Below are 15,754 nucleotides of genomic sequence, written 5' to 3' on the forward strand. Positions count from 1 at the left end.
TTCCTTCCTTTTTTGGAAATTGGGACATTACTGGTATTTCTCTAGCCCTGAGGCACCTCTTCTGGCCTCTGCAGTCTTTCCAAAATGACCACCGACTACACACTACCATTCACACCTCTGTTTTTACACTACTTTCAGAGGCAGCTCATCTAGTCATGGTGACTTTAACCTATTGAGGACAGACAAATGATCTCTCACCCCCTCCTTGCCTGTCCTGGGTTTCCCCTCCCTCTTAACCATGTTCGTCTTATCCTTCTCAGTCCAAAGATGCATTCTCTTTTGAAGAAAACACAGAAGTATCTTAAGAGTTAATTTCCTTTTTCACAAACATCAGTTATCATCTTGGTGTTCTGTCCCCATTGCTGGGCCTATCTCTTTTCTGATCTTCCTCTTGCCTGTGGCAAAGTGCTTTTTGTTGCTTTTGCATGGTTGACAACTGGCTCATTCTGAGCCCAAGAGGAATAGTAGCAGACTTCTGGCAAGAAAGGAGTTCTGACAATAAACACAAATGACCCATGTGGAGGACAGAAAGGAAGAATCATTTAACCTCTCTCTTCTTCATCTGGAAAATGAAGGAGGTTGGGTTAGACAGTCTCTAAGGTCCCTTCCAGCCCTAAATTCTATACTTTTAGGTACTGCCAGGACAATATAGACAAGAGTGAAGAAAAGGTAGGATGTTCCCAGCTTTGAGTCAGGTCCCCCACCCCCTATTCAAGGGGAGTGGAAGTGAAGGGGGAGCGAGCTGTGATCCAGCTGATTTGTTGCTTATAAAAAGCAGGGCACAATTGGCTAAAAATGGATTAAGAAAAGTATCATTTGTTTATTCCCAGAGAGAAGAAACTCTCCATTATTCAAGGACTGACAGTCTAGCTTGCGAGTTCATCAAGCATCTTACTTCCCTTCTTCCTCCTGCCTGATCTCCCACCCTTCACCCCTGACCTTGCACTCCAGAGGTTAGGCTAGAGAAAGAAAAATATGGATTCCAAACCCAGCTCTGTTGTTCTTTGTGAATCAAAGCTCTGGTAAATGGTTGAGTGGGGGAGGAGGTAACTGAGCTGAAGTGAGGTTTAAGAATTCTCAGTGAATTTCAGTTACCCAGGATCCTCCGGTCCCTATTAGTCCAGATAATTAGGAGTTGGCTGTAATTGCCTTTCATTGTAGCTCTCCGTCTCCACAGTCACTGAGAAAGAAGCTGCGATGTGAGGAATGTCCATGGGGAGCCCTAGAAAGGAGTCCTTTTGGCTCCATCTGGAGAGGGACACAGGGGCATAAAAGTTGGCATAAATACAAGGAAGAAAGTGTCAATGAGAAGGGCTTTGGGGAGCTGTGGGAATGAACTTCCCAGAAAAATCCAACTAGAAAACGAATGCTGTCTTCACTCTGTCAAAGTTAATCCCTTCCCTTACCTCTGGGAGGGGTTGGCTGCATCTGTGATACAGGGAAGAGAAGTTTGTAAGGGGAGTTGGGAAGGCAGTTTTAACTCCAATTTTACCTATTCTTGGGGAAGTAATTATAATTAGTAAAATAATCAGAGTTAAGTTTACAAAGCACTTTAGGGTTTGTGATGTGTCTCGCACAGGGTGGCTCAAAAGTCTTAGTGGAGTTTTAAGTTAGTAAAGCTTAAAACTCCATTAAGGCCTTTGGAACTCTAGATTATTTCATTTATTGCCTCATAGCAACTCTGTGAAATAGTGGGTAATACAGGTACTACTTACTACCCCCATTTTGTATATAAGGAAACTGAGTTTCTGAGAGATTAAGTGATTTGCCAATGAGTACATGTCCAAATGTCAGAAGTGGGATTTGAATCTAGGTCTTTCCGACTCCAGGTCCAATTCCGATTCTGAGGTTTAGATCTGTATGTACTGTGTGACCCTGGACAAACCATTTAAACTCAGCGTCCCAGGCCCAAGTAACTTATAAGCATTGGTAGTTGGAGTTTCTTAGAGAATTCCCTAAGCCAATGAAATTACAAGTCTGGTAAGGAAAAAATAAAGCTGTGAACCAAGTGTAAGAGCTAGAAGTCTTGAGAGATCACTTGATCTAATCCCCTCTTATTTTACAAATGGGGAAACTAAGACTGAGAGTGGAGAAGTTCAGCACAATAAGCTAGTGGCAGAGCAAAGACTTGAGCCCAGTTTTTCTCATGTCCAGTCCAGGATTCTTTCTACTAGGGCTGCCTACCATGAGCCATGTGGGAAAGACAACCCTAAAATTAATGTGTAGGGCTAAGAGACTTTGCCCGGAGGCCAACTTAGAACCTCCATCTGGTGTTTTAAGTCAGATGGAGGGCTGTTAGCTGTTGGGTTACAGGGACTACATACAGAGGCTAAAGATAGGAAATCTAGACCAACTTCGGCAAGTAGGGCCTGGGAAGAGATCAAGGCTCCATAAGAAGTTTAGTGGGTTCTGAATAAAACCAACCTGAACTCAACAAGAACTCTAATCAGCATAATAAAAAACTTGTCCATCCTGCTGTGATGCAAGGACTTGAACAAGTCTAATGTTTCATAGAAATCTGTAATGTGCACATGGTCGAGAAAATCTGAGTGGATCGTACTGATCTCTGTGGAAATGTAGGGGTAGGAGGCCATAGAGGATCAGGAATAGAGGCCATAAGAATCAAAGAGTCTGCATGTGCTTCCAACACTGGGGATTCTATGGATAGGGTGGTTGTGGTAGCAGCTAATAGTGCTGGAAAACAATCTGCAAAGCCTATTTTGGCATAGAGTGATTAAGAGACAGTGTATGGTTCAGGGGAAGGCATCTTGGGCTCCGAGACAAGGACTCTTATCTGTAAAATATGAGGGTTGAGTTAGGTGGTTGCTAAGGTTCCTTCCAGCTTCAACATTGTGTTCTGATCCTACAAAATGAAGAGTCAAATGCAGTGTGGCTTCTGGGCTTTATTAAAAAGCAAGACTTCAAATATAATGGGAAGACCTGGAAGGTTGTCTTTTATCCATGTCCTGGGTGAGGCCAGTCCCTTGACTTAAAGAAATCCTTCAGCCCCTTGAGATTGACTGCAGGGAAATAGGGGCCAATTCTCTTTCGGATCCACCATTTTCCCTCGGCAGCATGCTTTCCCCCTGAGCGGCTGAACTTGTATTTATAGTGTTCTCCTCTGATCCACCTGAAAGAAAAAACAAAAAGTTCTCTTTTTACCTGCTTCTGAAAGCTACTAAAGGGGAACCTTGTTAGGAGAATGACATCTGTCCTTAGAAAAAATCCAGCAGAATAAGTGACCGTGCAAATTCCATCCTCATTTCTTCAGGAGAAATCCCTGCCTCCTATTCCAATGCCTGCCTCATTCTCAGCCTTGCTGCTGAGATAGTTCCCAATAAGGAACTATTATTAATGAGGTCTTTGGCAGCTAAATGATTCTCTGAACCAGGCTGGGGCCACCATGCTCCAAGGGATCCTGGATGTTACACTGAATCATAACATCCCTGAATTTGAGGGGCACTGAGGAGGGAAGTAAGGCCACGAGGAGTTGAAGGCCTTGCCCAGATCATACAGCCAGTCAGTGGCAAAGGTGCAGTGAGTGTTCCCATTTCCCAGAAGGTGGAAAGAAAATTCAGCCTCTCTGTAATCTCAAACTCATGTCAAACTGGCTTTAAATGGCCCATCCTTTATGCTCTTCTCAAGTGTTCTTTTCTGTGCCATGTTGTCCACCTCTGCACCTCCCGGCTCCTCTCTACTAACAAGTGGATGTTGGTTGGCCTCCTCAGAGAGCATCTGTTCCTGGCCTGATTGGAGAGCTGACAGAAATGTAGATTTTCCAAAGTGCAGAAAGAAGTATTCATCAGTCACATGAAACACTCTCCAAGGCACGCATGGCGTAGCATTAGCCAGCCCTGTCCTACGCTTTCCTCCTTGATGTATGGTACTGCCGACAAGTGCCAGAAATACAACCTTGTGTTCTGCATTGGAGTTGGACTACTTTGGAGCACTCTGCGTTACTGGCTGGGTAAGTTAATAAGGTCAAGAGCAATGTAAAAATGTCAGAGTTATATCACTGCACAATCCATTCACAATTGCTCTGTTCGGCTACTAAACATTACACACACAATTCCAGCAGAATTGGGCTTTAACCTGGGCTGCTCCACCAGTCCAGACAAAGCAATGCATTAATCAGCACAGACAGTGTCTGCAGGCTGTCCTGCTCTAATAGTGATATGCCTGCTCCGGGGTGTAGATATCATCCAGCTGTAGGCAAGATAGCAGAAATGTTACCAATTCAAATCAAAGCAATGGGCATTGGGCTAAATTCATGGTCTCAAATGGCACCAAAGCTTCTCCAAAGGCTTGCATTGGCCCTCTGAAGTCCTCCTCCGCTGCTGAAGCCATCAGGCCAGGATTCTCAGAGGCTAAGCCAGTGGGGAGGGAGGAAACTGTAGCTCAGAGAGGGATGGTGACTTAAGCAATGTTCTAGGGCTAGTATGAGCCAGAGGCAGGACTTAAGCTTGGGCCTTTTGACTCTAAGTCCAGTGTTCTTTCTGCAACATCAAACTACCTTTCTTAAAACTTTATGCTGTGTGAACTCCTTTCAAGATAGATTAATAAACAAGCACTTACTAATTGCTTACTATCTGTTAGGCACTGTGTTAAGTTCTGGGGATATCAATAAAAGGTGAAAACAGACCATGCCCAAAATGAATCTGTCTTCTCGTGGGGGAGTCAACACATACATAAACAGTTACATGCATGATAGAAACAGAATAGAGGGAAGGTCATCTAGAGGGAATGGCCTCCTACAGAAGTGAGGAGGGAGAACATTCCAGGCAGGGGGAGCAGCCAATGCAAACGTAAGGAGAAGGGAGAGAGAGTATCACATATGAGTATCGGGCCAGTAGGCCAGTGTGACCAGATCATAGAGTGCATGGAGTGGAGTAGTGTGTAGGAAGCTTGGAAGGATAGGGAGGGACCAGGCTGTTAAGAGCTTTAAGTGGCAAAGAAAGGAGTTTATATTCGATCCTGAAGGTAATAGGGAGCTGCTGGAGTTTGATAAAGTAAAACCTACACTTCAGGATAATCCCCTTGGGTGGAGGAAGGACTGGAGGCACCGGGACCAATGAGGAGACCATTGCAATACTCCAGAAAAGGTGGGGAGGTTCGGTGTGCATGGAGAGAAGGGAACATGTAGAAGAGATGCTAGAGAGACAGAAATGGCAAGATTTGGCAACTGATTGAATATAGAAAAATAACGTCTATTCCAAGGAAAGTCCTTCGTGGTCTCGTGTCTTGTGCCCCCAAAACCTTACTTATTGTAGACCCAGCGAGAGGTTTTGTACCTTCATTTCTTCTCTTCTCTTTTCCTAGGACCCTTCTGTTCACATACTCTTGCATTCTTTCTAACCTCGTTCACTTTCTTTAGGACAGTTGTCTTATACCCCCCTCTTAGGCCTCCCTCTATCTTTTTCCCCCCTTTTTAAGTTGATTTCTTTTCTTTCCTCACAGAATTCCCTCTCGGTTTTTCTTTTTCCACAGCTCCTTGCAAACTTCACCTCTGGGGTTGCACAAAGCTGCAGAGTGGGGCGGGGCGGGGGGGGGGGGGTAATCTGTGTGTGAGTGATGCCTTGGCCGTGATCTGCTCGACTATACCTTCTTTCTCCCTAGGAGCTTGCTGGTTAACTACTCTAAATACATTTAATATCTCCCTGGCCCTTCTGCCCACCACTACCAACCAATCTGAGTGGATTAGTTCAGAAAACCTGGATTCTATCACTCTAAAGGAGATCCTTCTGCAGCTGTGGTTTAATTATATTCAGGAGTTTTTGTGTTGATAAAAGTCAACTGGGGGGTGAAGTGTTATTCCCAGAGCGTTTCCTGTTAATAATTAAAGTGTTACTACATAGCTCAGTTGCTGTGAGTTCAGGTGGCCTACAGGCTCTTTCCTGAGATAACTGGGTGGTGGAGAAGGCTGTGGAGGTCCTGGCATTTGAGAAGCTCAGGCTGCCCCTTCTCACCTTCTCACATCAGAGAAATAGCAACCATTCTCATTTATGCTGCAATTTCAGATTTAAAAAGAGATCATGCAAGCATGAGCATTCCTGTTTCACAGATGAGGAAGTCTGAGGCATCCAGAGGCAGAGTCACAAAACACTTTGTGTCACTCAAAACCCAAATGTTCTGCTTCCAAGTCTAGCAAGCTTTCCATTATATTCTGGGGTCTCCCATAGGGTGGTGGGAAGATGGGCTCTCCCCATGTCACCTCTGCCCAGCCAACAGAGTGGCAGCTTTTCAAGGAAATGCCAGGCCAAGGCTGGTAGGGCTGCTTCTTCCATGGCCCATGGGTATAACCTTGGGCAGTCTTTCCCCAGTTCGGGACTGTTTCCACCAGATTAGTGGTTCTCAAACTTTTTAGTCTCAGGACCCCTTATACTTTTAAAAACGATGAGGATCCTGTCTCCTTTCCCCAAAGAACTTTCATTTATGAGGGCTGTGCAGTAGCTAAAGCACTGGCTCTGGAGTCGAGGAAATCTGCTTTCAAGTCCAGCCTCAGACATGGAATAGTTAGTTGTGTGACCTTGGATAAATCACTTAACCTTGCTTCAATTTCCTCATTTGTAAGACGGGGATAATAATAGTGCCTGCCTCCCAGAGCTGTTATGAAAATGAAATGAAATATTTGTAAAGTGTTTATTATTATTGTTGGTGTTACTGTTACTGACTTAAAAGTTAAAATACCTTATTACTATGAAAATAGTTTTGACCTCCCAGACCATACCTCAGGGAACCCCGGGGATATCCAGACCGCTCTTTGAGAATTACTGGGCTAGCTAATCCATTCTTAAGGCCCCTTTAATGTCCTACTTGGGTTTGAGAATCAGGATCACAAAATATATTGGCAAACAGACGGTGAAACACATAATGATCAGCCCTTAAAAGGAAAACTGCATTACTCTCTTTTGAATGTGCTTGTCTATGGTTTGCCTGCTGTGATTTCCCACTTTTTCTGACTAAATATTTATCATCAAAAAGTTATGTTGTATAAAGCTAAATCCTGTAAGCTTTAAAATAATCAGACAAAAGCTCTGTTTATAAGGGGAAAGTTGCTAATTTCAAATTTTAAATAATAATTCTGCATGTGCTTAAATCACAACTGAGTCTAGCCTTGGGCTGTTTTCTTTATCTTCAGTGTGTACATATTAGGGTGAGGGTGGGGGCAGACAGTTAAGTAAAGTGTTCCCATTTCCCCTCTACTCTGGTGTTGCATTGACACCCTTTCTTAACACCCAGATGATTCAGATGGGGAATGTGAAGGGAGGGCATGTTGTTCTTGTCAGATGTGAGCTAAGTATGTGTGGAGGGACTCAGGCTTGGGGGTCAACATATCTGCCTCCTCTGGAACGCAGGGGTAGGAAGGCAGAGAGATCGGACTTTGTGGAGAGAAGGCTATTGCTTTGAGCAGGATATGTGATGGCTTGGTGGAGAGCCCTTGATTTGGAGTCAGAGGACCTGGGTGCTAATCCTGGCTGTGCCACTTTCCACCTATCTGACCTTGGACAAGTCATTGAAAGTGAGAGGTTTGAGTTAGATCCTCCTAAGGCTCCTTCCACCTCTAAATCTGAATTTATGCAATGGGAAGTCAGAAGGCCCTAGACTTAACCTTTTCTACTTAATACCTGTGTAACTTCAGGGAAACAGTCACTTCATTTGTAGAACAGAGATAATAATATGTGCATTACTGTCTCCACAGAATTGTTGTGAGGATCAAAAGTAAAAGGGACTTTATAAAATTTAAATTGCTTATTGGAATGTCTTTTATTATCATAATTATTATTCACCGTTATCAAGGGTCTATCATCTTGAGGACATTGAGTTAGGCACTGGAGGAAGTAAACAAATTAGATAAAACATGGTCCCTCAAAAGAAGAAAAAGACACAAGTACAAATAACAATAATGCAAAATATTATATGAAGCATAAAACAAACTTTCATGTGAAGTGTGACGAGGAATCAGGGAAGGCTTCTTGGAGGAGGTGGCATTTGAATAGCGCTTTAAAGGATATGAGGGAGAAGGGCATTTTAGGCACAGGGGAGGGAGGGAGGCAGAGAGACAGGGTGGGAGGAGAGGGGTAGAGTAAGAGGGTGAGTGTGTGTGTGAGTGTGTGTGTAGAGGCAGGGAGGCAGGCATGTTCAAACTGTAGAGGGGCGTGATATGAGATAAGGCCCATGTAAGGTGATGCCAGAATGTGGAAGGCCTCGAAAGCCTGGCCAAGGAGGTAGCTTTGACTGCTATAGAAAAGTGATTTATCAACATGCGATTATCATTCTGCTCTCTCCATTCCTGTCTCTAAAAATTCCAGCGGGGTTGGTGTGAAGCTGCACACACGTGGGGCTCATTATGGCTTGGGCTCTGCGCCCTCCCCAACTCCACCCTAGTGAATTTTGAAAGATGACCTTCAATCTCAGTGAGACAAGGCCAGCGATCTGAGATGGGGGTGGGTGGTGATACTGTCTCATTTTGGCCCGACCTAATGGTCTGTGACCCTCACTGGAGATAAGGTCCCAGGGCTCAGATAGAGAACTTGAGTTCAGCCAAGTAGGGACAACCAGACCACTGGATGGAGGGATGGCAGGATTATTCTCAAACTTGTCTCTGAGAGACAGTTTCCCTTCTGAATTCTCCACCCAAGCCAAGAAACTGATTTCTAACAGGAAATTCGAACCAAAGTCACTATTCTCCCCATTATATAAGCATATATCAGAGCACCTACCATATATATGTATTAGGTACTGTGCTAAGGGCTGATGATGATGATACAAAGACAAAAATAACATAGTCCTTGCCTTTGAGGACTGGCTCTGGCAGCAAGGTGGCACGCCAGGTGAGGAGTTGTCATTGTGGCCATCCAGTCTGGTGACAGCCCCAGGAAGAGTCTCATAGTCTCTGGAGCAGAGGGGGCCCCAGATTTTTGCCCTGGGGGCTAAGCCTATGATCTCTTGGCAAGAGGATGTTGTGATCATCAAATGACGAGTGGCCTCAATGTGGCAATGCTGAATCAGCGGGTACCACCCTATCTATACCGAGTCAAACTGAAATCGATGACAGCAGCTTTTTAAGTGAAAGCCACAGAGGGCGGAAGAGTAAGAAGTCAGAAACAAAGGGATTCATAGTGAAACTCTTGGCTCATATGCTCCTAGAATTAAAAACATCTTAGTTATTTAGTGAGTCTTTGCTACATAGCATGAGCTTTATTTAAACTATGTTAAGTCTCTTGGCCTCCTTGGACTTTCATTTCCTCACCTGTATATTGGGGGAAAAGTGGCCTGTATGACCTCTAGGCTCCTTCCAGCTCTGACATCCTATGACTTAAGTCTAGGACAATGCAGCAGTTTTTTTTTTTAAAAACTGAAATTTTATTCATACATGTACTTCTTCAGGAAAACTACTGTGTCAAAAAAAGATATGTAGTCCAGTAAACCTAAATTCTGTGTGACCTGGGGAAAAGTCCCTTAATCTCCCAATGCCCCCAGGCTACTTTTGAACACAGAGAACTTCAGTTGGGGATGAGTTGCTAATTTGTATCTTAGAAAGGAGTTTCCACACTGGGAGTTCCTCCATGGATAAAATCACAGGTTGGGACAAAATCAAATGCAAAAGCATCATCTGGAACCCAACTAACATGAACTCAGCTCAGGGGCAGTTTAGGTGGTACAGTAGATAGAGTGCTAGGCCTGGAGTCAAGGAGACCCAAGTTCAAATCCAGCTTCAGACACTTGCTAGCTGGGTAAGTTGCTTAAACTCTGCTTGCCTCAGCTTCTTCATCTGTAAGTGGGCTATATTAATAGCAACTACCTCACGGCCCATTGCTGTGAGGATCAAATGAAATAATATTTGTGCAGTGGTCAGCACATTATTAGCTATTATGTTAGCTGTCATTTATTATCATGCTTCTATCATCATCATTATTATTTGTGAGATGGATAACGCAAACCCCAAGGAAACATAAAACATGGAAGCATTTGTGATTTTGTGTAGGGAGCTCCTGGTGTGGTGCCTCCCTTTGCTTTGATTCCCAGTGCAGCGTTTCCCACTGTACTGCCCTGCTCTAAACATCACTTCCTTCTCCTTAAACAGAGGGCCCTATGACCTCATTGTTACACAGAGGTCCTGGGAGAATTCATCCATGCCTGGAGAAGACTTTGAGAGCCAGGGATGAAACCAATACCGAGTCCAAAAAGATAATGCCGTCAAGAGCACATTCCATTTTACTACGCAATTGTTTTCTGGCTGCCAAGTAAAACACACATGTGAAAAGAAATGACAGGAGGACACATGTTCTGGAACGATTTTATAAACTTTAAATATTTCATCTGTTTTAAAATATTCGCCCCAATAATAACAATTCATCACCAATTCACACTGAAGATTAACTGACTTTCACATCTCAGCTTTCACAATATTAACATTTTTTCTCCCCATAAGTTTGGTAACCCAAAATTGCACCTGAAACTGTTTAAACACTATCATTTTTTTCAACACCTTCTAACTGGGAAACAGATAAATTGATCTATGCTCACTCCTACAAGAGATTTTTGATCTGGCCTGAGAATGAGTAAGGCAAGTCTCAAACTAGCATGTTTTCAAAGTGAGGAGGCCCAGTGAACCCCATCGAGGTGGGGGAGAGAAAGACTGTGGCCATGGAGTCCCCGAAGAGGGCCTCTCTGAAGCCTCCTGGGGCATCTCCAACTTAGCTGCAGTCACCCTTGGCAACAAGGCTTCTCTTTTGGAGGGAGACTACATTATCGTTTGTTTACAAGGTCCACCCCAAAGAGAGATGCAAATGTCCAGCACATTAGAGAGCTGTCTCAAGGTATGGGATACTGTAACCTCATAGATACATTAACAGTCCAGGCAGGGTTTAATTTATATACACACACACATCCTGGAACTTGCACCTCGTGTAGAGCTCAGTGGGAGTAGTGCCTTTGGGATCTTTCCCTGCCCCCACCCCTCCATTCTACCTGGTAGTGACAGATCTCACTGCTATTGCATTTATAGAGGCAGGGCTGATAGTCACCATGCCGTTCAGCTGCTTCCTCCCTCATCCCCAATGCTTGCTTCCACCCTAGACTCAGTACAGGTGGAACTGGTAGAATCTCAGCCTCAGTGCCACCCCTCACCTTCAGCCCAACCCCTGATTGCTCAAAAACGCCACCCTAATTCTTGCTTCCTATCTCTGGGTAAGAGCAGTGATAAAAGTGGACATTGTACGGCGCTGTGAGGTAGGTGTGATTGTTATCCCAGTTCTACAAATGAGGAAACTGAGGCAAAGTCAGACGTTACGTGACTTGCTCACAGTTAAACAGATAGTGAATATCAGGGGAGGGATTTTAACCCGGGTCTCACTTGATTTTGGGTTCAATTCTCCTTCTACTACCCTGTGCTTCCTCTCAAAGAAATGCTTCACTGACTCACTCACTGAGTCTAGAATTTGCTCTGAGATGTACATGGATGAATCTCATTTCAATGCTCGATGTACCCAGAGACCTGCTGTCGTCCTCTGCATATGCCTTTGTTTTTCCCTCTAGAGGACTAAGCAGAAAGGGAGGCAGAGGAGAGAGCCTTTGTGTGCCTCCCATCGGTGTTCATGGTAAAAACTCTGAGGAGATCTTGCTGCAAGATGGTTTTGTTTTGGGGTAGGCCTGAGAAAGACAAACCGTGATCCAGATTAGGGCAAGAAGAAGCTGGCGTGATGGAGGGGATATGATCTTGGCTCTAGCCTTTACTGTACAACCTCTCAAAAATGACTCAGTTTCTGTGGGCCTCAGTTTCCTCGTCTTAGACTACATGACTTCTAAAGTCTTATCCAAATCAGACACTCGTTGATTTACTTAGGTCCATATTCTCCCCCTTGTCCCCTCCAATGTGGACTCCTAGAAGGCAGAGGCCTTGTTTTTGGTTTTTTTTTTTTTTTTATCTCTAGTGCCCCACGCAAAGTTGGGGAAACAAATGCTTGTTGAATTAAATTAGCTGATATCTGGAGCCCCCAAGGGAGGAGTAAGGACGTACTACGAAGCTGTCTTCCACTGATAAGCATCTCTTGGGATGCGCTGGGAGGAGGCCTTGGGCGTCTGCTCTGCCGTTATCTTCTCCAGTTTCCCCTCCACGGTGATGGCTCAGAGCCGGGAGAATTCCCCATCCCACTTCCTAACAGGTCGGGAATGAGGATGGGGTGGCAAAAGGGGCAGTTGCCAATCTGCCTGAAGCTCTGGAAGCAACAGAAGATGTGTTTCTGACATCCTAAGCTGGACTTCACACTGCTGCAAAGACACAGGCTCTGTATGTATGGATGTGTTTGTCACTGCTTGGGGCCTGCTCCTATTGGAAGCTCTTACCTGCCGGTGGGTACCATCTACCCGCCGTTGTTTGCGGTTTTCTGAATAATATCATCGTGTCATTTCATTTGACCCTCACGATAACGCTGTGAGATAGGCGCTCTTGTAATCCCCAACTTACAGATGAGGAAGCTGAGGCAAACAAGGAGGTGAAGTGACTTGCCCAGAGTCATGCGGGCAGCATCTGAGACAGGTCTTCTGCCCTCTGTCCCGAGTCACCCAGCTGCCTTTTGTTCTGTCTGTGTTCCCAGGTTACCTTCGGCCAGAATTCCTTCGCCCTCCCACCTGTTCCTTTAATTCCTATCTTTTAAAGCCTGTCTCAAATGCCGCCTTCTCTGGGAGTCTTCCTCTTCCTCCTCCGTCTCTCTTTGAAAAGGATTCTTCTTCCTCCTCTGGACTTCACGTCTGACTTTGCTTGTTCTTCTGTGGTACTCTTACTATGTGTTACATATGTTATAGATTTCTGTACATTTGTACAGGTGTATAAATGTGTGGATCCATATCTAGATGTCTCACCAAGAAGCTTGCTATAAATCTTCCTTCCAACTGCTTCCTTCTGACTAATTCTTCTCAACATGACACTGACATCCAGTGAAGCTCTGAGAATTCTGCAGTAAGCAAACGCACTACAAACACAGGCTGATTTTGCAATGGGGCCCGGCTGGGTAATTTGACCTTTGCTTCCACAAATGATGATCCTGATATTAGCTAATCAACAAAATTAAGAAAAATCAACAGAGGCTTCCCTGTGTTTGCTCAAACCATCCCCTTAGCCTACAATGCTGTCATGTCCCTTGTAGAATTCTTACCCATCCTTTAAACCCCATCACCAACACTGCCTCCAGGAAGCCTTCCCTTATTGCCACAGTTGTCACTGACTGTTTTCCTTGTGGATTTTGCATGGTACTTTGCTTTCTTACCTCTTAACATTTTTACCTGCTGTTATTTCTGTAAGTGACATATTCTCCTAATAGAGTATAAGCTTCTTGAAGGCAGGGACTGCAACTTCTTTCTATTCTACAGCTTGCCCATTGGCCCAACACAGTGTTAAACACACAACAGAAGCTTCGTAAATGTTTGCTGAACTGAAAAGAATAAGTGGAAAGTATAGATCTTTAGGTGGACAAACAGTACTTTACTGATAACATGAGAAGGCCATTAGCTCAGGATAGGTCACAGCTGCCCGAAGGTCCTAGGGGGCTCTGGGAGAGTTAATGAATCTCATGTGGTTTTAACTCACCCAGGTTCACCAGAGGAGCAGACTCCTCACCTGTTCTAAATGACCGGATTCTGTGCTTAACCAGATGACTCCAGAAACCTTTACACATGGGCTCTGCCTCCTTGTTGACCCTCACCATATGGCTTCTTCTTGAAGCCAAGGATTCTCAGACCAGGGAGGGAGCAGACTGAATGATAGCCATGCATCTCCCGGGGGAAGATCACTAGGAAATACAAATGATAAATAATTTTGAGTAATTTAGCAAAGTACCGCCGCAAAGATGAAACGTGGCTTCAAACAACAGGCCTCATGGCCCTAATGATTCATCCTCTCCTGCTTTAGGAGAAGATGCAAAATTTCCTGGCTGCACCCTGGGCAAGGTTGGGTTATCTGGATAATGGTATTATCTAATGAAATGCAGGGTGGGTATGCAAGCAGTGGCTGATTGTGGATTATTTTGGTAACTCTAGTACTGGAATTCAAAGCCAAAAGCATGCCACAGGGGAACCCCCAGTGTTATTTCAGCTCTGGCTGCTGAGTTGGGAGTACAGGGGCAGCCTAGAGGCTGAGGAAAGGGGCTGGGCCTTGAACATGAGTGCCAGGGGCAGAAAAATACCATCTGCATAATGCAAGCTGTTCCCTGGGTGTAGGGGCACACACACTCCATCATTCCTGCCCTGTCAGCTCCATGAAATCATGTGGTCACTGGGAAAGAAAACTCTAAGAATAATAAGCACCATTTCTTCAATCAATATCCCCCAATTCATGCTGCCAGATGCCCAGTAGCAGCTGTGCCACTGAACTTTTGTGATTCTCTCATATATCAGACTATTATGACGTCTTCCAACTGTACGTGTTAAAAATTAGCAGCAATATTCGAGTTGTTACGATTGGAGCCTAAATCTCTCAGACAGCTGTAATTAGTTCCAGAGGGCGCAGCTGTCTCCTGCTAACAGCTGAAAGCTTTTTGGAGGGAAAAAACAGGAACCGTGTTTTCTGTCAGAATTAATGGTTGACAGGGTGACAGGGGAGGGTATAAGCCAAAACATGGGCTCTCTCTCTTTCTCTCTCTCTTTCTTTCCTCTTTTCTTTCTTTCTTTCTATTTCTGGGTTTTCTACTTAATTGTAATTCAAAGACTTGAGAGATCACTAGAAAGCAACAGTTCATTAAAGAAGCAAATGTGAAAAAAGAGCCTTCTCTATGGCTCTGTGTTCGAAGAAGATCCCAGTTCCAGGCTGGTCTAAGAAGCATGGAGGTTTGATGGGTCATTAAAATACTGCCCACACCCCCACCTTCCTTTTTCTTTCTTTCATGGGTATCTAAGATGAAGAGCTATGACTATTTAATTTCCTTCCATTTGATGGGAGGCTTAGAGATGAGGGCCATTCCTAGCCACTCTAGGAATGTCTTTGAAGTTCCATCAGTAACCCATTGAAAACTAGAGTATGTAGACATGTCCTGCTTCTGTAAACAGCATTGCATGGTCTGGTGGTACAATAGTCCTCTACACCAGCAGCAGCAGCAGGTGTGAAGGCTACCTGTCCCAACAGACTATAATCTTCATGGGACTGTGAAAGTCCATGGGTTAGTGTATAGAATAGGTACACAGATGCTTTATTTTAGAAGACTTTACTAAGGCCATGTAAAAGGCATTACAAAAATCTAAATGTCACTGCCTCCATGAAGTCATCCACAGCCTCCCCAGTAGCGGAATTGCTTTCTCCTTTGTTCTCCTTGTCTCAATCTCCTCCCCTCTTCAATGCCTCCAAATAGCTACCAAAGTGATTGTCCTAAAGCTCAGGTTTGGCCATGTCATTCCGATTGCCTCTTGAATCAAGTACAGACTCTTCTGTTTGGCATTTGAAGCCCTTCACTAACCCACCTTTATACGTTGCCCTTCACCACAGTTGAATTAGACTTGCCTTCTTGTTCTTCACAATGGTCACCATCTCCTGTCTCTGTGCCCTGAAATTGGCTGTCTCCCATACCCAGAATGTTCTTCTTCCTCACTTCCACCTCTCAGAATCCTTGGTTTTCTTCCAAGCACCCCAGTTGCCAGAGTCTCCCCATTATCTTAGTTTCTGAGTTTCATGAACAGGTAGGATTTACAGCAAGGTTGGTTCAGTATAAGGAAAACTATAATAGACCATATTAATAACAAAAATTATCAAAACCATGTTCTATCAATG

The 15,754-nt window shown here is 44.4% G+C and overlaps 1 protein-coding gene across 1 annotated transcript in view; it reads right to left on the minus strand.

Annotated features, from left to right (window-relative positions):
* Window positions 1-2,885: 2,885 nt before the first annotated feature.
* The window catches only part of LMF1 (lipase maturation factor 1), a 737,441-nt gene continuing 724,572 nt past the window's right edge, over window positions 2,886-15,754 (minus strand). The window contains exon 11 of the mRNA XM_036739038.1: window positions 2,886-3,130. Coding sequence (XP_036594933.1) covers window positions 2,956-3,130 — 175 coding nt within the window. The 3' untranslated portion in view covers window positions 2,886-2,955. The remainder of the gene's footprint in view (window positions 3,131-15,754) is intronic.

Source organism: Trichosurus vulpecula, chromosome 9, assembly GCF_011100635.1.
Source record: "Trichosurus vulpecula isolate mTriVul1 chromosome 9, mTriVul1.pri, whole genome shotgun sequence".
Classification (NCBI taxonomy): domain Eukaryota; kingdom Metazoa; phylum Chordata; class Mammalia; order Diprotodontia; family Phalangeridae; genus Trichosurus; species Trichosurus vulpecula.